Source organism: Lathamus discolor, chromosome 1 (assembly GCF_037157495.1).
Source record: "Lathamus discolor isolate bLatDis1 chromosome 1, bLatDis1.hap1, whole genome shotgun sequence".
Taxonomy (NCBI): Eukaryota; Metazoa; Chordata; class Aves; order Psittaciformes; family Psittacidae; genus Lathamus; species Lathamus discolor.
This window is the reverse complement of record NC_088884.1, coordinates 141535389-141556840: the sequence shown is the minus strand read 5'-3', so window position 1 is coordinate 141556840 and position 21452 is coordinate 141535389. Positions and strand designations below refer to the sequence as shown.

The following is a 21452-nucleotide window of genomic DNA, read 5'->3' as shown; positions in this document are numbered from 1 at the left end:
TGTGTAAATAACTGAAGAAACTGCACTACTATATGGAAATTCTCTGTTCCGGCCTGGGTAGTATTCATGTAGACAAACAGTATACGTGGATATCTCTGTAGAACTGCCTTTCTTCCTTCAAATTCAGCAATGCATTGTACCTGCAAGCATTGCCTATGGTCTTCCTCACAGCTGCAGGGCTGAGCAACCATCTTCTTTCCACTGTGTCAAAAATAACGTAACCTAAGGATGGTTTTAAATGTGCTACGAAATTAGAACATTTGACTAATAATGTTATTACTCAATGTTATTTATGCCATGGTTGGATCCAAAGGCATTATGCTGAGTGCTGTATGTAGCTGACGGGGAAGATGGCTACTCCAAGGAGTTATTTATAGTTCTAAACAAAGCTTTCCAACATGCAATGGAAGTGTCAAGAATTCACCACTAGGAGAAGTTTACTATTTTAAATATTGCACCTGCCTATATACAGTTATTCATCAAGTTGAATCAACTTGTCCATTTAAGATAATTAGCACATCTAGATTTCTAACAATACTAAATGCCCTAAGCATAAACCGCTGCAGAGTGAGGGAAACTCATCATGGGTTTCTCCCATTAATGCAGGTAAAGGGCTCTGTCGAGTCAGTGTGTGAGAGTGAGGAAAAACTTGGTTTCTGTTGATAGTCCAATGATGCTGGCCTATGTTACAGTTCAAAATAGAACTTAAAAAACTCAGAATGATGCAAAATAAATAGATAAATAAAGCACTGCATAGTGGATCACTAATAAGATGCACATACAAGTAGCCAGTTGGTTATTCCTACCTCTTACATAGCTATTACTGTGCTCTGCTGTCTAAAGCCCAGTTATGTCGGAGTTCTTACAGTGATGTTAAATTTCATACATACGCAGAAATGAAAAATGCATTAAAATTGAGTTTAGGAAATTCTCATTTAGATCAAACCCATTAAAATTAATGTGAGTAAGCAAGGCAAACAGGTAAGAATTGCAGGTTTCAGTTAGCATGGGGCTTAAATTAGGATAACAATATATAGAGAAAGAAATTCAATCTTTAAAACATTTTTACATGTAGAAGTCATTCAGCAAACTACAAATGTACAGAAAAACTACAAATATAATATTTGCTTTCTGATTATCTGCTTTCTGTTGTAGCCTAGATCACATCTCATTTGTACTTGTTTGTACTTCTGGTATGTGTGCAATCTACCGTCCTAAAACTTACTCCTAACAGCACTGTATTAGTGAAAAAATTAATTAGTTCTATTATAGTGCTCTATTGCATACTTTACATGGAAAAAAATGGGAGATAAGCATATAACTTTGCTGAGACAAGTATTGCAATTTTTGCTGCTTCTTCTAGTACTTCTCAAACTGCGTGCAAGGGTAACCTTAGACTTAGACAGCTCACCCTGTTTCTACTTTTAATCTTTCCTGTTAAGATAATGTCTTTTATTGGTTGAGGAAGTATAAGCACTGTAGTTGAATCTGCTTCTGTGGTCTACTGGAGAGAGCAGATACTAATCTAGCAGACAGGGATCTGCTTGCATATCTAGCAGATATGGATCTTCAGTTCCTCAATCCTGTTAGCTCAACTATAGCTGAACCCTGGCTAGAAGTGCAAATTAAGATTTTAATGACTTTCTTCTCTCAGGAGTACCACGTCACCACCGTGGGGAGATCTGGAAGTTTCTAGCAGAGCAATACCATCTTAAACATCAGTTTCCCAATAAACAACAACCAAAGGACACACCTTATAAAGAGCTCCTAAAACAACTAACTTCCCAACAACATGCAATACTTATTGACCTAGGTAAGTAAAGTAGTGGTTTGAAATTAAAATAAGGGGTTTATGACCTCTGGAAAATAATAAAAAGAAATTAACACACAAAAAGACTCTCACCATTTAGGAATAGGTTGGTGGTAAGAACTGCTTTTAATCTGGTGTGAGAACCATTACTTGACACCAAAAATTTCCATTTCAAGCACAGAGGTCCTTTGCAACATGTGGTAATAACAGACTGCTAGATATAACTGTGATGCATCTGTGTTTCATATATTGACAGTGAACTCCACAGGCCCATGGAATACAAACTGTCAAGAAAGGAAAGTGCAGACTGTTGAATTATATGCTGTTTATTGCTGATGTCCAGTGTTTGCTGTCTCTGTTGAACACTTTCACTGGAAATAATGCAGAAGTTTTGCTTTTTGCCTTTTTTTTTTTTTTCCTTTTTCAATGGGTAGGTGCTAGCACTTGGTATTTTTACTTGTATTAAAATAATTATGAAAAGATATTTTTAATTTTATTGTTTTTTTAAAGAAGGCCCTTTTAAAGGCAGGTTATTCATATTGCTGAATTTTAAGCAGTAGCTGGCTCCTGACTTAGGGAGAATGAATCAATCTGTTGAGGCACATATAGTTCATTGAGTTTAGCAGAGAGAGGTTAGGAATCAAGGCTTTTAAATGTGAAATTTAGGTGGGCTTCAGGCAGGCTTTTGGTCTTCTTGAGTAGTTTTCCATTTTCCCTCACATTTATTGGTCAAAGCTTAAATAGTATTTTCTAGTGTTAGAAAGAAGCATGAGAAAGGAAACCTAAATGGAATTAAATGATTGGTTTAGGTTTGGAGCAGAAGAGTTTGCTTCAGATAATTGTAAAAGACCAATCTACATACACATCAAAAATATTTTGCCATTCTTGCCCCTTCCTATTATTTTTCCTGGTCCTTTTCCTTCATCCATTTAGTTCTGTTGTATGAGTTTGGCTTTCATTGATTGACTCTCGCCACTGCTAGATTGAGACAATAATAAAACCCAGGAACATTCAGTCAGACCAAGTCAGTACCCTCTGTAAGATGTGGATCATTGTTACTGTCTTTGGTTGCTGCTGCTCCCAGTTGATTTTGTTAAGGTCTCTATCAGTACCGCCAACCTCCTCGTCTCAGAAGCTCCCACAAGACAGCTGTTTGTTTTGTAGACCTCTCAGAGGTACTTTTTGGCATCCTCTCCATCTTCCCTCATGAAGGTGCCTCCCTTTTCTCCCCCAAGCAGCACATGGCTGCTCCTCAGCTGGGTTAAGTATTCTGTGGAGTCTGCTGCAGTCACTAAAACATGTCTGACATGACACTAATTACTCAAATATATGTGATTGTTGGTTGGATATTCACATGTCTAACCTTTCCCCTGGCAACAGCATTTGTGTTGAATGCAAGCCGTCTGATGCAAGTTTATAACACCTCACTGCTTTATGGCTGAATTGGAAGTTTTTACAGATAATCTACAGGTTAGCCTCATGAATATGTAGTTGTGGATATTTTTAAAGATACTGTTTTTTCCTCCCTTGGATATTTTAATTCAGTTTATTGCCTGAGAAACCAAGAGCCGATGTTTTTTCAAGAGGATTCCAGCTTTTGTGTGTGGGATAATCCCACACTGAACTCACTGTTCATTATGCTCTTTCCTAATAAAGGAATAAAAATAATAATGTCTTCCAGAGCATGTAGAACTTACAGCAGGCTTTCGTTGTAGGGCTTGTGGTTTGGGTCTGAGGAGTTGTGTGGAACAATTTAAGAGGTTCTGTAATCACTAAGTTTGATAAAAGGGGGAAGTTATGTACCGCACATAAGCAAATGTCATGATAGAATGATAAAAAAATATGGGAAAATCTGTACTTCGTTTGACCTCAATGATTAAAACCTCTTGTATTATTTTCACTTACATCTTTTCTGTGAAGAAGTAATATGGAACAGTCCTACCATGCCTCTGCTCTTTATAATTACTCATATAGTATTTGAGTATTTTTCATTGCAAATGGAAAGCTATACTGTCTTTCTTCCACATGGAAGAATTGTTCGATGAGGGAGGGATCACCTAAGACCCAGAACTGTCGGGGGCACCTACTTCTTAAGAACCAATGTGCAGGCGATCTTCTGCAGGTACTGAACTGTGAGATTTGTCAAGTTTAGATAGTGACCTAAGCTTTATATGGTAAATAAGAATATTTTCTCTTTTTTTTTTTCCAACACTTGGTAAAGTGAGGCAAAATACCAAGATAATGCATTCAAAACAAGAATCTAGTGGGACAGGCATGTTTCTGCAGAAACTGGTAGGGAGTTGAGGTGGGGAGGGTGATGTTCGATGACATTTTCACTTTCCCATACTTGAAAGGCCTCTCAGGTTTCAACTTGGCACTAGGAAGGTAACACTCCAATGCATCTTGTTGCCAACTAGGAATAGGCAGCTGCGATGTAAGTAAATTATTGCCCTACAGGCTTTGTCACACCAATTCTAGGAACTCCCCTGATCACACAGCAACAGAAGCAATTTTCAGTTTTTGAGAGAGACATTTATGTACAACCAGAGATCATTCTCTAGCAAGTACCTGTTGATCAAGTCAGCATGCCTGGTGTTGATGCTACTTGCAGGGAGCGTTGTGATTCTGTCACACTGGAGTGCCTCAGTAAGGGGTAAACACTTTTGTGCTGGGTTAGTGAATTGAACAACTTCATCAGAGGAGAGAGGTGTAGGACAGCTCCTGGCCAGGAGGGAACACTGTCAGAGTTTGGTTGGCTCACACCACAGACTGGGGCTTGCTGGCTCAGCAAGCTGTTCATATTTTCTGCCTGGTTCTGCACACAAATACTTTCTTTTCTTAGCCACGTGCTCTGCTTGTAGAAACAAATCACTGCATATGTTCGCAAATTGGTAACTTCATGGTGGTTTTCATGCAAAGTGTTGTTTTTGCTAGGGAGCTATTTGCCAGCCCATTTGCTCAGGGAAGGATTGGGCCTTATTATTTTAGTAAGATGAAACCAGGAAGCTGAAGATTTCCTAGTTTCCTAGTGGTTCACATTGAAATGGAGTAGTGCTGCACAGTAACAGACAGCATAACTGGATAGGCAGCTAGAAGAAATTTGCATGTTCTGACTTGTGTTCCTTCAGGCTATCAGAAGTGCTTTCTCTTAAATCTGTAAGAATCCTTCTGAAAGCATGCACTTCTGCCTTGAGAGAAAATCCTATGTTCTAGCAACATGTGGTTATAATACTAAAAAAAGCTTTCCCAAATTCAGCTAAAGAGATCTAGCTAATGCAGTATGAACCAAAGCTGTAATACCTTTCACTTGGTTGAATCAATGCATCTTCAGCTGTAAATAGTGCTTCCTGGGCATGAGGACAGCAATGTGCATCTGGATGCAAAAGTAAGGTAAAAAAGCCACTTTCCTGGCCCAGTTTACATGTCACAGTGCTATTTCATTATGTGGACAAGAGCAAAGCCACAATTCCCTGAAGACTTCTTTGTGTATTTCCTTAGTGGGCCCCACCTGCACAACCACTGCAGTCACTGGGAATTTCAGGTCCTGAAAACCAAAGTCATGTCAATGAATTACTTCATTTCTCAGTAAGGTAAACTGACTTCCAGATGCTGTTGGTGTATGAAACTCACCACTGAGTGTTTGCAGAACATAGAAAATTATGGTGGTTTTTATTACATTTCAAAAATAAAATAGTTTCTCATTCTGGCGCTCTTGGTGTATCACAGTTCATTTAGAGTCCTTAGAGTTGTTTGCTCTGAAGTGAAAGCTAAAATTCTTAAGTCATCACCAGGGCACTCAGGAACAAAACAGCTTCTGAGTTTAGCAGTTCTGTTTCTCATTGATTTGCTGTCTTTTAGAACTTCTTTGCATTTTTATTCTTGCTTGGTTTGTAACTTTTCTTCATGACTTACATGAAGGGAGCCTTGCTGTGAGTGAGGCAGTACGGGTCTGCCATCAGACCATGCTGTAATAACTTGTCATTCAGGCAGAGGCTTCCTTTGCAAAGGAGCACAAGCTCCTTCTCGTTTGGAAGATAGAAATAATTCTGTAACTTTCATCTCATGTGACAGCCTGGCCAGGGGAGACCTGCTTAGGAACTGAATGCCAGTGTCCCATGTGACGGGCTAGAGTAGCTACCAAATGGCAGAAGGACTCTGCCCCAGGCTTTGTCTTCCTGAAACAGGAGCTCTGATATAATCTAGCAGCACAACAGCATTCCTGGAGCTAAAGGGTGGGGTGATACTTAACAAGTGTGCAACTGAAAACCAAGCTTCCCTTAATACTAGAACAAAAGAAGTATTAAAATTTCTTCTCCACTGAGGTATTTCAGAGGGGAAATCTGATGGGGGAGATTTTTTTCCTAAAAATTTAAATGCTGCGTTTTGAAAAAGTTTTTGGAGAAAAAAATAATCTGTAAAAGTTAAGCCTTTAATGTCTCCGTTCACAGAATCACAGGGTGGTTGAGGGTGGAATAGAGCACTTGATATCATCTAGTTCCTGCTCAAAGCAAGATCATCTAAAACAGGTTGCCGAGGACCATGTTCACTCAGGTTTTGAATATGTCTATAGATGGAGATTTTGCAACCTAAAAGAAAAAATAATAGATTTTTTTTCTTATGTTAGGTGAATTTCCTGTATTTCGCTTTGTGCCCAGTGCCTCTTGTCCTGTCAGTGGGTACTACTGAGAAGAGCCTGGCTCCATCTTCATTTCCCCACGTTGATTATTTCTGCACATTGATAAGATTCCCCTGAGCCTTTTATTTTCCAGGTTGAACAGTCCCAGGTGTCTCAGCCTTTCTTCATAGGAGAGATGCTCCAGTTGTTTCATCATCTTAGTGACTCTGCTGGATTTTCTCCAGTATGTCCGTATCTGTCTTGAACTGAGGAGCCCAGAACTGGATACAGCACTCCAGGTGTAGCCTCAGAGTGCTGAGTAGAGAGGAATGATCACTTCCCTCAAGCTCCTGGTAGTGCTCCTCCTAATGCAGCCCAGGATACCATTAGCCTTCTTTGCTGCAATGGCTCACGTTTAATTTGATGCCCACCAAGTTAATTTTCTGCAAAGCTGCTTTCCAGCTGGGTGGCTAATAGCAAGTACAGGCAGCTAGCCCCATGTAAAAGGGGATTTTTCTGCCAGGTTAGTGGACTGGATTTGCTCGTTGAAGACTGAGCTTCATGCTGTAGGAAAGAAGGAAGGACCCATAAGACTGGGAGGGACACAGGCAAGGAGGGTGGGGGCAAGAGACACATTTACTGGGGAAAAAAGAAAGGGATGAGGCCCCAGCCTAGAGAGCTCAGGTCTTAAAAGTCTGTGCCTGGATCCTAATAGTTGTTTAAAAGGTAACACTTTAATCAAGAGGACTGGGTGACTTATCAAGCCACTGAAGACTAGAGTCTCTCACTATTGTAAGCAACCGTGTAAGCCCTTTAACAAACTGATCAAGGGCCAACCTTAAGAGCCAGTTACTCCACTGTTCCAGACAAAATACTGTCCCCACCCCTGACAATTTTTAAGTTAATTTTGCAACTACTGTAACAAAACGGTAGTAGAGCATAAGAGTCAATTGTTTTGTATTGTTAACTTTTTTACAGTCTTCCTGGGGGTTGATTTCAGAATTGACCTTTCAAGAGGATCTACCTTTTTGAAAGACTGTTTAATTTGATAATATGGCAAGGGTTTTTTGATGGTTTTTGTTAGGGGTTGATTGTTTGGGTTTTTTTGGTGGTGTTTGGGGTAGGTTGTGGGGTGGGTTTTTTTATTATTTTTATTTTTTAATTTAAGGCCCCACCTTCGGCTGTTTTCACAGGACGCACATTTCCAACACATCCGTACTTCTCAGCACAGCTGGGAGCTGGGCAGCTGTCACTCTACAATATTTTGAAGGCCTATTCGCTTCTGGACCAGGAAGTAGGATATTGCCAGGGCCTTAGTTTTGTAGCAGGAGTCCTGTTACTTCATATGAGTGAAGAAGATGCTTTTAAAATGCTGAAGTTTCTCATGTTTGATGTGGGCCTGAGAAAACAATATCGTCCGGACATGACAATTTTACAGGTATGATTTAAATTCTTCCAATGAAAGGATGCTAATGTTAAACCATAATCAGTACAGATAGGATTGTCAAAATCTGGACTTGAACTTAAATTCAGCTCTCAGAAATGAGGAAGGATAATCTGTGAACAGAATACATCATGTTAAATGCATTAGTTTCAATAAAAATACTACCAGGCAAACTGTGAAAACCACAAATAGGAAGAATTCTTCTACGTGCTGTATGAGGTTCATATGATCCTGCAAATGAGCATGTCCTAGGCTCACAGGTGACCCATCCTGGGTCTTTTAGATGGCTTCTGACTATTTCTTTTCTTCAATCTACCCAAACACTAATTGACAAATACTTTCACTGTTTCTAGTAAGTGTGAAACACAGACTTTGCTACCCCAAGTGTTAAAATGTGTTTATCTTTACTCTCTTTGTTCTTATTCCCTGCAGATCCAGATGTATCAACTGTCTCGACTTCTTCACGACTACCATCGAGATCTCTACAACCACCTAGAGGAACATGAGATTGGCCCCAGCCTCTATGCTGCTCCCTGGTTTCTCACCATGTTTGCCTCCCAGTTTCCCCTTGGATTTGTAGCCAGAGTGTTTGGTAAATCTTCATAAACCCCTCTATCTGTTCTTTTTGAAGTTTTATATTTGGAATCCTGTTACTGGGAGCAGCATTATTATCCAACCTGTTTCAGATACCCAGGAGAAATATTTTACTTACTATTGATGAACAGAAGAGCAACAGAGGTCATCTTTTGGAACATGTAGTTTTTATAGTAAAATGGAAGGAGAGCAGAGGAAAGCATATGTCAGTCCCAAACTGTTCTGTCTTTCCATCCTCATTGTTACCTTTTCCCACCCTGTAACCTCTTGTAGAGGGGATGTAAACTTTGATGCCATGAAGGCATGGTGTTACAACAGTGGCACTTCAACATCAAGATTAGTTTTAAGCTGAAAAGAGATGTAACAAAGGTATCATCTGAGAATTATATTCATTTACTTCATTATCTTTGTCTCCAACAGTGTCAGTGGAAAATTATATTGAGGGTTATGTTTTTATACACACACAGAGGTGGCCCTTGCAGTTTAATCATGGATTTACTCTGCAGAAACATAGTCTTTTAAACTAGTGTTTCTTATCCTTACAATTCTAGCCTGACTGATAATCTCACTTCCCAAAAATGTTCGAAAGCATAAGTTTAGGCTCTAAAATGTAGGCTCCTAATAAATTTAGGCTCTGAAGTCACTTCTGTTACTTACTTTTTTAAATCTACAGAAGTAAAGTTCTCTTTTTTCTTTTCTTTTTCTTTTTTTGTTTTTTGTTAATTAAATCCCAATTAAGAATTTACTGTGCTATGTTATGGATTTATATTTTATAGATTGTTTGGTATTTGAAAAGATGCAAAATATAAGCTTGTCTACCACAATTACAAATAATGAATTATAGATTCCAAGAACCACCAACAAGAATCCTTTCCTGTTTCTGTTAAAGGACACACCAAAAGTAGCGCTGTAAGAGATCATAGTGAAAAGGATGGTGTATAGCTAAGCAGATCTATGCGTCTGTGATTAGCATCTTAACTCCACGGAAAACAGCACTTCTTTTTTTCCTGGAACTGTTCAAAGTAGGCTAAAGGACATAAATAACTATCTAGTTGACAGTAATAATCATTAGGAATTAAATCAAGTGCTGTATGCAAGTGTCATATACTGAGTTTATAATCAATCTTTCAATTCTTCTTATTCATAGTATTGTACATGATAAGAATAGTCTTTGAATTGGACAGTTGACTGCAGTGGAGGTATTAAAGTGCCTTGTGTCTCCAGTATATTTGGATTTCTGCCTTAATACACGGATTAGTATTTTATCTGTCAGTGGAGGATTGTAAGGCTTTAGAAAGCAAAGATTTTACATTAGAATAGGAAGCATAGGTACATGATCTTCACAGGACTGATTTTAGGTCAGAAACAGAAAAGCATGTGTGACTGAAACTGTCATCTCTTAAAAATATCTGATTTTTTTTCTTGACAGAAAATCCGTAATGACCAACACTTGCAGTTTTTAATGTTTCAAAGTGTTTAGCAATTTCCATAAAACAGTGTTTACTGGAACTGTGTAGGTCAAGAACATTGGACATTTTTTTACATTAGAAAGCAAGATCTCCTCTTCACCCATGATGAAGACTGAAACACAAATATAAACCTTGAAGAGGCTAGAGCTGTCAGTTTGCTAGCAGCTGTCGTTAGCAGCATGCCAGGTTAGGATCCAACCAGTTCTGACCCATGTGTTCACACACTTTTGCAGAACATACATACATTTTTGTTGCTCACTTATTAGAACCCTTGGGATGAAATAATGTTGCCTTTTAATGTTGAAGTAACTCATCTGTAGTTTACTAAGGCTGTATAATCACTCTGCCATTTTATAACGATATCTCTAAACCCTTGATATTGGAAGCCCCACTGCTGTTTAATAAGATAATTGTTATAGACCACTTCCTTTAGATTTCCATATAGCATAGTTTCTGCAAACATCTTACAAAGCAATATGTAAAAGAAATGGGCCAGAAAAAGGTTGACCCAAAGACTGTTTCATGAGTCCAATAGTAAAACTTCTTTTAAATTTTTAATTATCTCTCCAAGCTTTCAACACTTCTCCCAAGTGGGATCTAATGAAAGCTCAGCATTAGCAAAGGTGTGTTCTTTAATAATCAGATTTACTTATTAATGGAGGAGCCTTGGTGGAATAGTGTTTATTTTATTTCAAGACTGTAGATAAAACTTGGGTTTTTTTAATGCCGGAGGCTGCCAGTCATGGTGACATTGATTTGGGTACCTTCACTGTACTGCTGTTGGCTGGCAGCCCACTTAACGGGAAGCGTGGGGAGTGCATAACAAATAGGTCTTTGTTAAGTCTTTGCTGTTTTAAATGAGAGAGATTTCAGCTCTGTATTACTAGCTCAGCTCATACAGACATTCATTAACAACTTGTAGATCAACTCAAGGTGACGTATGTGACTTTCTGGGTCAGGTGCTGAATCAAAAATGTATTATTTTCAGCTCTGTATTTTTCACTTTGTGTTTCTTAGATGTTCAGCCTGGAGAAGAGAAGGCTGCGTGGAGACCTCATAGCAGCCTTCCAGTATCTGAAGGGGGCCTATAGGGATGCTGGGGAGGGTCTCATCATCAGGGACTGTAGTGACAGGACAAGGGGTAACGGGTTAAAACTTAAACAGGGGAAGTTTAGATTGGATATAAGGAGGAAATTCTTTCCTGTTAGGGTGGTGAGGCACTGGAATCGGTTGCCCAGGGGGGTTGTGAGTGCTCCATCCCTGGCAGTGTTCAAGGCCAGGTTGGATGAAGCCTTGTGTGGGATGGTTTAGTGTGAGGTGTCCCTGTCCATGGCAGGGGGGTTGGAACTAGATGATCTTGAGGTCCTTTCCAACCCTAACTATTCTATGATTCTGTGATTTCCTGACCTAATATAAAGCTTTCTATATAAAGCTTTTTCCCATAGCTTTCAGTTTCAGTAGAGAGTTGAGGCTCTGTTACCACTTTTCAATCATTCTTGACTTTGGACTTGTCATTGAATCAGAATTGAAAAATTTTACACCACTTTTAGGACAAATGGTGGCAAAGTGCAAGATCTATGGTTAGTTATTACTTTTGCTTTTCTTTCTCAGAGAGAAGTGAAATGAGTTATGTTTTCAACATTACAGGCAAAAGAGCACAAGGGGAAATTTCATTCTGATACAAACTTGAAAAGAGAGTTGATTTTAGTTGTTTTTCCAGTAAGAAGGCAGTTAGCCAGTGTTTTCAGATGTTCTTTACTACATCAGATACACCTGTAGTTTTGCTAGCAGCTGTTTTTCTTACTGTGTGGCAGGGTTTGTTTCTATTTTTTCAGTCTCCATTATTCTTTCTTTTTTTTTATCATGAAGACAAACTGTTTATTTGGTATGTTTGTTGTACTTTGTAAGTAGTTGTGATTTCATTCGCAGCTTCAAATACAAAGAAGGGAAAGAGCAAGAGAGAAGCCCTTTAAAAATAAAAATCTATTTAGGAAATACAGAATAAACCTATAGTATCTTCTCTTCCTTTTTCCACCTCCAGTAGTATTGCTTCATATGTTAGATGCTTTTGCCTGCAGTGAGTCCATCAGAAAAAAAAAACAAGAGCAGATTCTGAGTTATAATAGCAGGAAAGTAAATGCAGGGCAGTGCTGTCTATGCTGTGGACAGATGGGTTTGTGAAGATGGGTTTCTTGTCTGATGCTTTCATTACAGTCTTCTGTTTCTTTCCTCTATGAAGACACAGGCCACTTGTAAAGGAAAAGAAAAGAAAGGATGTTGCATTGAAAGGTCACTATATACTGTAGTTTCAGCGTGCTTGTACATATGTCAGGTGCTGTCATTGCAGGGCCACAGGCAATATTGACACTTAAGCTGTATTTCTAAGATTTCAGGATACTTCTTAATGTAATTTTTAGAATATCAATGTAAGTGGTTGAGACACATACTAAAAATAAGCACATGCACATGAAACCTGAGGCTGCTGGAAGGTGTGCATTTAGCCTTATCTGCTCAGTGTTGTATTAACTAAGTGTCCTGGTTTCGGCTGGGATTAAACCACAACACTGAGATTTTGTAGCTTTCTCCACTAGAAAATAGAATTTCAGATCTTCGGTTGTGTCTTCAGGTGTATTTTTTGCCTGTTTTATTAGGGTTTTTAAATGGCGTTGGGATTTTAATCTATTCAAATTCAGATTCCTGTGAACATCTCAAAAGAAATTACATGCACAAAAGTGGTAACACTGGCAAACCTGGTGTATTGTATACTTAGCTTAAATTTGAACTGGATTTTTTGGAAAAAACTTGCTAAACAAATTGAAATTTGCTATTCCTGGTAATGATCTTGACCCTGCAAAACTTCTAAGGCCATAGCCACAGTAATTAAAGCACGTGTCTGGCACAGTATTTAGCCTCCAGGTCAGTCCTATGAGAAGTTATTGTCTTTGGACATTTTACTGGTTTAATATTCTTGTCAAAAGATGTGTTTGCTTTACGTACTCTCTTTTTTTTCTTTGTTTTCACAGATATGCTCTTTCTTCAGGGATCAGAGGCTATATTTAAAGTGGCTTTAAGCCTTTTGGGAAGCCACAAGCCGTTGATTCTGCAGCATGAGAACCTAGAAACTATTGTTGATTTTATTAAAAGCACTCTCCCCAACTTGGGTTTGGTACAGATGGAAAAGACCATTAGTCTGGTATGAAAAGATCTGAACATATAAGAAGTATGCAAAGGAATGCTCTTTTTAACAAGTTCTTGACAGAAAAACTGCAAGTGACGGAGCTTAGAATCCTGTTATTGTAGTTCTGAAGACTGAAAACTTTTGGAAGCATATGGCTCATGTAATACCTCTGTATTCATACATCGACATGTTGGTTATGGTCACTTTATGAAGCTTTTAATGAAAATAAGGTTTTTTAAAGTGTGCGACTCTGTTATTGGCTGGAGTATTACAGCCTGTACACTGTGCATTCTACAAAACAGTGGGCTAAAAGCCTTCTGAGTTTTCCTGTCTCCAAAGAGTCTTGCTCTCCAAGTCTCATTTCAGAAGCAAAAGCTGACTTATAAGAGCTTCACAGGTGTTGACCTTACTTGATGAAATTGGGAGTCCCTCCCTACACTGACTTTGTCTATACTGGCTTTTATGGTGCTGGCTCAGTATGTTACAACAGTGCCTTTGTATTCCTGCCAGGAGTACGTGGGGTAGTGCAGTCTCTTGGAGTCACTAGTGACTCTAGGCAGCAAAAACTGGGAATCCATGCTATACTATTTTTAAATGGCAGACAAGGAAGATGATGCAGTATTGCTAACCTGTCAGAATCCAGAACATAACTATGGAATTTGAGGAAATCACTGATTATTGCAGTTAAGGCTTGCCTTTTTAGAAACCATAACTGTTACACTTGACATCTAATTTGCAGCAGACAAAGAGATGATGGGGTTTGTTTTTCTGAAGGCCTTTTGTGGTCTAAAACATGAGGAGCAGGGGGTACTGTGCAGAGCTACAAATGCCTGCCACTCACCATGGGCGGCAGGAGATCTGCAAAGCCTGTGGCTTGATAAAGAAAGCAAGCAGCTTGTGAGGGGTTCCTTTCTGATCCCTGGCAGCAAAGCTTCCAGGGGACATTAATTAGACGTGAATAAGGATCAGGAAAATTGCTTCTAGTGCTCATTGTCAAAGGAAGGAGTGGAGAGCTAGGCAGCCTGTGCAAGGGGAAGGAAAGCAAGTGATACCTAGGGAGTGAAGGGCATTGTGTGTTGTCTGCCAGGCTGAAAGCGTGGAGTGTACAACTCTGCAGACACTTGCAGTACTTAGGCAGGTGACCTGCAGAAAACCATTGGCTTTGAGGAGAAGGATACTCTGTTTAGGCAGCTCTGTAAATTTAAAGTGGGCAGTGAGTTAAAGGGAGAACAGTTCCTCCTCTTATCAGAAGAAAGCCTGTTGTCTGACCAGCCCTGCAGGCCATACACAGGTCCTGGGCTAATCCCCATTCTCCTCACGCCTTCTGCAGGGTGGCCTCTCGTTTATATGCCCTAACATGCCTTCAGTTAGCTAGTTTTCATGTCAAGCTTTTGATTTGCATCATGTTTCCCCCCTCTTCTTATTTGATACTTTGGGTATGACAGTAGGGATTTCCCTCACTTCTCAAGAGCACAGGGGCTAGAAGTGGCGGAGGTCAGAGGAAAAGAACTGGCATTCTGCCCTGCTGAATTGCACCATTTGCTTTACTGAAATGTCAGCAGTGTCTGTTCTCCAGAGATGCACAGACCTACAGAAAACGAAAGATCCGTATGTTTGACCAAACTCAAAATTGTGTTTCAGCCTTCTGTACTTAGATGCTCAGTATGTGTGTTTCTGCTGGTATAAAACTGTGAGGTAATTTTTTATAGCATATGTAGCAGGTGTCAGAAACAGTTCATAAACTGGTATTTTCTTTAGCCAAGAAAGCTTTGTAGACAAAGCAGATAAAATAGATAATAACTATTATTATTTAAAGAGGTATTTAAGATAGGATTTTGTATTTGACTCATTTCCAAAATGAGTAAAGTACAAGAAGTTTAAAAATAATGAATAACCCTTGAACTTGCGTTTTTGGGCTATTTTCCAGATGCATTTTTAAATCAACTTTAGTTTCTCTTATGTTATTTGATTAGCATACTTGGCCTTTTAATTTACCACCTTCTTCAGTGCTTTCAAAGGAGATAACTGGCACAGGGACAGCAGAGACATATTTTCTTAATAATTTGAAGGCAGATGTTCGCCAAAACCTAGAAAAAGGAAAATACAATAGGAGGGGGGTTTTATTTGGATCACTCTGCACCTCAATTTATTTATCTCCTTTTATAATAAAAAGTTTTCCTAATATTCATGTGTAAGACTGAGCACTCATTTGGGTGATTCTTAGTTAACAATAATAGAAATCTACTTTTACATTACATAATGTGTCCATTACGTGTATTAGTGTAAGGACAGATTAATTCATTTTCAGTCTCTAGGAATACTGTAAAATCATAAATAAACCTAGCAGTGTTTACTGTTTCTCTTTTAAAGCTGTCATTCTACTTAGCCTTACACTTGTCCATGTGGCACATGGGTGTGGGCCACAGTTTTCTAAAATGACATCTGAGTATGTCTAGGAAGGTTTATGCCACACTCAGATGTATTAAATTTAAATGACATTTTTAGTGAAGTTTTTAAGTAGATCTAATTCCAATGTATTGCACTCTACTGCCTCAATCTTGCCATGTGAATGACAAAAATAGTCTTTTTTTTGTACACAGGGATTAGATATCTAAGTCTAGATCCATGGATTTTAAAGCATTGAATGATTTTGATCTGCACAGCACCTAATATTATTTTTGTATACAACAGGTGTTTGAAATGGATATTGCCAAGCAGTTGCAAGCTTATGAAGTTGAATATCATGTGCTTCAGGATGAGCTTATAGATTCTTCTTTAAATGACAATCAGAGACTGGATAAATTAGAAAAAGCGAACAGTAGCTTACGCAAACAAAACTTTGATCTCCTGGAAGAACTGCAGGTACAATTTATATTTCATAATTAACATTCTAATTTTTCTACCTTTACAGAAGAGATTGTCCTCCACTAGGGCACAGGAGAGATTGACGTTTGGTCTATGACTTTAAAAGCATAGCCACTAGCAGTTTTATTTAATTTTGGTTTTAAAGTTTTAATGCAGAAGAAGTCGAGAGGGGTGGATAGAACATGTGCTTACAATTAGTGAAAAGTTGATTCACCACACTGTCTCTTCTCTTGCAGTTAAAATCGTAGTTGTAGAAGATGACTAAAAATACACAAAGTGCTTTCTCAACTTTGTTTTTGTTTTCATCAGGGATACTAGATGGGAAAGCTGATGCCAGTGTCACAGTTTAGAGATACATCAGATATGGGACACACTGTCTATAAAGACATACTGCTTCCTACAAGATTTTTTTTAAACTGTTGCCCAGATTGTGTAGACAAAATGTGAAATAGTAATTTCAAATATATGCTTAGTGCCTGATCAGTATGCAGCTTTTCAGAGGCAGGACACCTGGTATCTAGGGGTTATTCTTTGCTTAACTGTTTAAGAAGTCAGCTTTTTGGCTGCTTTATAATAGGATGTTTGTTATAAAACTTTTGACTATGATTTTAGTTTGATGAAGAAAGGGACTTCAGGAGTAAGAAGAAGACATTTCAAGCCTCTTGATTAATGTTAGAGGCATAGACTTTGTAAGATAATAGGGGGGAGAGGAAGGAGTTTGGGTTTCTCAGCCACTGGTCCAGTATCATGACTAAAGCTAGGCAAATGTGATTAGACTTAGATTGCCCCTCCTAACAAAAATTTGCTTAAGCTGTAAATCCTGATCCTGTGAGATCGGAACCTGTTTGGGGTAGTAAGATGAGCCTTAGAGAAACCAGAAGAAGAACTCCTCTGCAAGATATTTTGGGCAAGGAAATTGTTGAATGTAGCATGGGGGAGAGGGATTTCTGGGATGAGATTCCAGATGGAATATCCTATAGATAGCTACATCAGGGGATCTTCTACCCCCTTCTGTCCCTAAAGACTTTGCAGCCCTAAGCAGTTTCTTACAAAGCTCATCTCCACCTGTGTGCTGCCAAGTCATCACCCAACATCATAGCCGGGAACTTAACCCTAGTGTTGGAACAGTCCCTTTGTCTTGCATGTAGGGCTTCATCAGCCTTTGTTTCCTATAGTGAAAGGTCCTCCATTGCTTATGGGAGGAAAGTGCATAACCAAAGAATGGGTGCCATGGTTTGTCAATATTTTTCCCCCAAAGGCTGAACTTGTAAACCCAACACACTTACATGAAGAGCAGTGAGCTCATCAGAAGGGCAAATACTTCCCTAAAAGCCAGGACCACCGTATTGTCTCCAAATGTTATTCAGTGCTGAAAATTTGAAACAGATCTCTGTTTTTGTCAAAGTAGCTCAGCTACAAATCTCACATGATGAGATTGGATGATCTAATACTTTGATTTGCCATGAAAAGCAGCCTTTTGAAGGAGAATTTTTGGAATTTTTCATTATGTATTTTCTGTTTCTGTATTTCTCTGAATCCACTCTTTCCCCTTCACCTCCAAAGCTGGACTAAATGTTGAGATGACATGAGGATGGATTGTCTTTGCTTTGCAGAGCATGTGCAATTCAACAAACATGGTTGGCTGAGTTGGTCTCCTAACAGACCCATACAGAAGCTTATCTTAACCTGCAGGTTTTTAGTATATAATTTGCAGACTTAGTAACATTCTGATTTCATTACTTTGCATTGTATTCTTAGTCTAATTGTGAGCTAATCAAAGCAATCAAGTTCAGAGAGGGGAGGTGGGCTGATGCCAACCGTATGAAGTTCAACCACAACAAGTGCAGGGTCCTACACCTGGGTCAGAGCAATCCCAGGCACAGCTACAGACTGGGCAAAAAAGAGATTCAGAGCAGCCCTGCAGAGAAGGACTTGGGGGTGCTGGTCGATGAGAAAATGAACATGAGCCGGCAGTGTGCGCTCGCAGCCCAGAAAGCCAACCGTATCCTGGGCTGCATCAAAAGGAGCGTGACCAGCAGGTCGAAGGAGGTGATCCTGCCCCTCTACTCTGCTCTTGTGAGACCTCACCTGGAGCATTGTGTGCAGTTCTGGTGTCTTCAACATAAAAAGGACATAGAACTGTTGGAACAAGTCCAGAGGAGGGCCACGAGGATGATCAGGGGACTGGAGCAGCTCCCGTATGAAGACAGGCTGAGGAAGTTGGGGCTGTTCAGCCTGGAGAAGAGAAGGCTGCGTGGGGACCTAATAGCAGCCTTCCAGTATCTGAAGGGGGCCTATAGGGATGCTGGGGAGGGACTCTTCGTCAGGGACTGTAGTGACAGGACAAGGGGTAATGGGTTAAAACTTAAACAGGGGAAGTTTAGGTTGTATATAAGGAGGAAATTCTTTCCTGTTAGGGTGGTGAGACACTAGAATCGGTTGCCCAGGGGGGTTGTGAGTGCTCCATCCCTGGCAGTGTTCAAGGCCAGGTTGGATGAAGCCTTGTGTGGGATGGTTTAGTGTGAGGTGTCCCTGCCCATGGCAGGGGGGTTGGAACTAGATGATCTTGAGGTCCTTTCCAACCCTAACTATTCTATGATTCTATGATTCTAAGTTTCTTGTTACAGGCAACAGTAGTTTCTTATTGTAGTCTAAAGTACACAGATCTAATAACATTCATACCTCCATTTACCTTTGCAATTTTTCATTTAGAAATTACTGTATTAATGTATCTCAAAAATATTTTTAAGTTGGTTTCAGTTATTAATGAATTTCCCCTTTCTTTTTTTTTTTCCTTCCCCTTTCTTCCTCTCTTCCTTTCTTTTCACTCTGAAAGGTGGCCAATGGAAAGATCCAAAACCTTGAAGCCACAGTAGAGCTTTTATTGACCAATGAAGGCAAATTGAAGCAGTCCATTCTCATGCTTGAGCAGGAGCGAGCAGCTTTGTTGAAAACAGTGGAAGAGATGCAGAAAAAGATTGGTGATACAGATGGGAAGCCTCTGCTTACTAGACAAGGACATATGGTTGCTGACTGACATTCACAGTAGTAATGGAGCAGAGAATCTGAGCAAGAAGCAAAGGGAAGAACTGGGTCTTTCTGTCATGATCCGTGGGGATTTGACAGTATCATTTTCATTGTACATGCCTTACTCTGTAGCAAAGCAAGGTATAGGCATGGTGACTTCTTGTATCAGAGAAGCTGGTTTCTTGTGGAGAAGGCTCTCTCTTAGTATGCAGAAATGCAGTAAGATACCACGTAATAATAAGCAGGAGAAACTTAATAGCACGTGCAGTCATACACAATATGCTGTAAAGATGTTATGGATTTTTCCATAAGTGCTTTTAAACCTAAGTGCTTTGTATTTGTCACAGATTTTGTTTGTGTGTAAATCACCACCATTGTTAAATGCACACCCTTTAGAAGGCCCATTGAAGAAATATGGCAATGTGAAGCCTTTGACTGCCCCATTGCAGCTATGCAGCGGTAACATTTACAGTTTTGTGATTGGACTGGAGATACTTTCGACAGTGTAATTCCCCTACAGCTTGACTGGGTTCTGTTAAGTATGTTGTTTACGCTTCAGAAAACTGCTTCCTGATGGTTGAAGATGCCAGTGCACTGGACTCCAGAGAGCTGGACTTCATCATATGTAACTATGCATAACTTGGAAGCTGCCATCTGTTTTTATATTAGTTTAGTACTTTTTTTGTTTATCAACCATTAATTTAGTATGTTGTTAGTTGGCATTATCTGATAAACATACTGTATATAGTAACTGTAATATGCTTAAAAAAATACACTGACATTGGTTTGGTGAAGCCTGTGACTTTTGTGACATCATCCAAGGATTTATATTCATACTCTACAAATTTCATCTTCTTTATTTCTGATCTGCAGTGTGATGTAGGACAACCTTTTCCTGGGAAACTAATGCCCACTGTCATGGTTTTTTTCCTTTAGTCAGGCATTTCAAGAGCTTCATGTTGTGCCAGATGTGCTTAAACTGTTTTATAAAGAGTATGGCATTCTTTTTACAATGCATCTTTCAAGTAAGATTACACATGTAGAAACAAATATTTCTCACTTTCCTTAATACAATGAAAGTAGTTTTCAGGTCAGTTAAAGTACCACTGCTACAAGTGCAATAATATCTATGGACATCCATTTGTTTGGGTTTGCTTCAGAATCAGGAACAGTGTCATAGTTTTGTCCAGTCCCCAAGCACAGAGGTAATAGGCGTCAGTGTTTTGTTATGGTGGAGACTGATTCAGGAGATGTGGGGGGTTTTATTTTTTTCTGTCTTTATTTTTAAATTTTCAAAGCACACAGTGTTTTCTCTGACTGGCAGTGTAGAAGAAGTTTTGGTTTACTTTTTCCTTTTCTCATGCAAACCCACCTGACACATTGTGGTTGTAGTTTGATAGCAGACCTGTAACATTCATCTACAGTGCAGAACAAATACCTCTATGTAGGTCAAAAAGAAAAAAGATCATTTACTCTTCTATTTCTAGAAGCTTTGTTTGACTCTGTTGTGTCTTAAATATGTCTGGTTCTTGCAAATCCACTCTGCGTTCACTTAGTATGGAAATTCCAGATAAATCAGTTATTATTAATCTCTTTACCTCTTAGGCTTGGCTTTCTATTTGGAAATCATATTGAAGCTCATGCTTCGTGTTTAAAACCTTGTCATAATGGACCTTTATACTTTTAGAGCACTCAGTAGTGTTGCATTTTTACAGCATAGTGCCATAATTCATACACTGACTTTTTAACAAGAATAATAAATATAATAATAATCTATGTCTACATCTATGTCTGCACATTTTTTGACATTTAAAAAAAAAAACATAATTGGTGGGGTGACAGTTCAGAATGGTGTCAGATGAGAATTTTCCTAAAAGTACAGTGCCATCTACAGTGGTTATTAATGAAAACTCTTAGTCCTCAGGCTCTTCTGAATGTGCTAAGGATCCAGCTGTGATCTTGGGACCTGCATCTGTGCACGTTGGCCAAGGCGAAGTACGTTCCGCATCACTCCAGGGGTGCATTCCTTGTGATGTTTTGCTTCTCTGCTAGTGTAAGTGGAGGACTACTTTTAGTCCAGAGCCTTCTATTCAGAATTTGGGTAATGCCAGAACTAAGTGCATTTAGATGAGGACTGAAGTCACTGTTCTTAGAATGTGGCAAAAAGATAATGAGCAACATTTAACTTTTGTGACTGTATAGATGTAACTGTTTCATTGTACCAGGGAATGGAATTTTCTGCAGGTAAAAATGCATTTTCTATTTGTACATATGCAAATTAATACAATTCTGTTAAATATGTAAATGCATGGCAAAGTGAGGGATCATGCCATCCACTGGGCATGTCTGAACATGAACAAAATAGCTGATTTAAGTCTTTCTGCTGCTTATACTGAAGCAGGTATATGGTATGTTTCTTCAGGATGTCTCTCACAATCCTGTGCCTCTCC

At 39.1% G+C, this 21452-nt stretch overlaps 1 protein-coding gene across 9 annotated transcripts in view; it reads left to right on the top strand.

The window, feature by feature from the left end:
- TBC1D1 (TBC1 domain family member 1) overlaps positions 1 to 20778 on the top strand; it is a 109068-nt gene extending 88290 nt beyond the window's left edge. For all 9 annotated transcript variants that reach the window (XM_065699154.1, XM_065699146.1, XM_065699168.1 and 6 more), the window contains 6 exons: positions 1655 to 1813; positions 7619 to 7863; positions 8302 to 8461; positions 12956 to 13125; positions 15802 to 15972; positions 18812 to 20778. In XM_065699154.1, coding sequence (XP_065555226.1) covers positions 1655 to 1813; positions 7619 to 7863; positions 8302 to 8461; positions 12956 to 13125; positions 15802 to 15972; positions 18812 to 19012 — 1106 coding nt within the window. In that variant the 3' untranslated portion in view covers positions 19013 to 20778. The remainder of the gene's footprint in view (positions 1 to 1654; positions 1814 to 7618; positions 7864 to 8301; positions 8462 to 12955; positions 13126 to 15801; positions 15973 to 18811) is intronic.
- Positions 20779 to 21452: the final 674 nt, after the last annotated feature.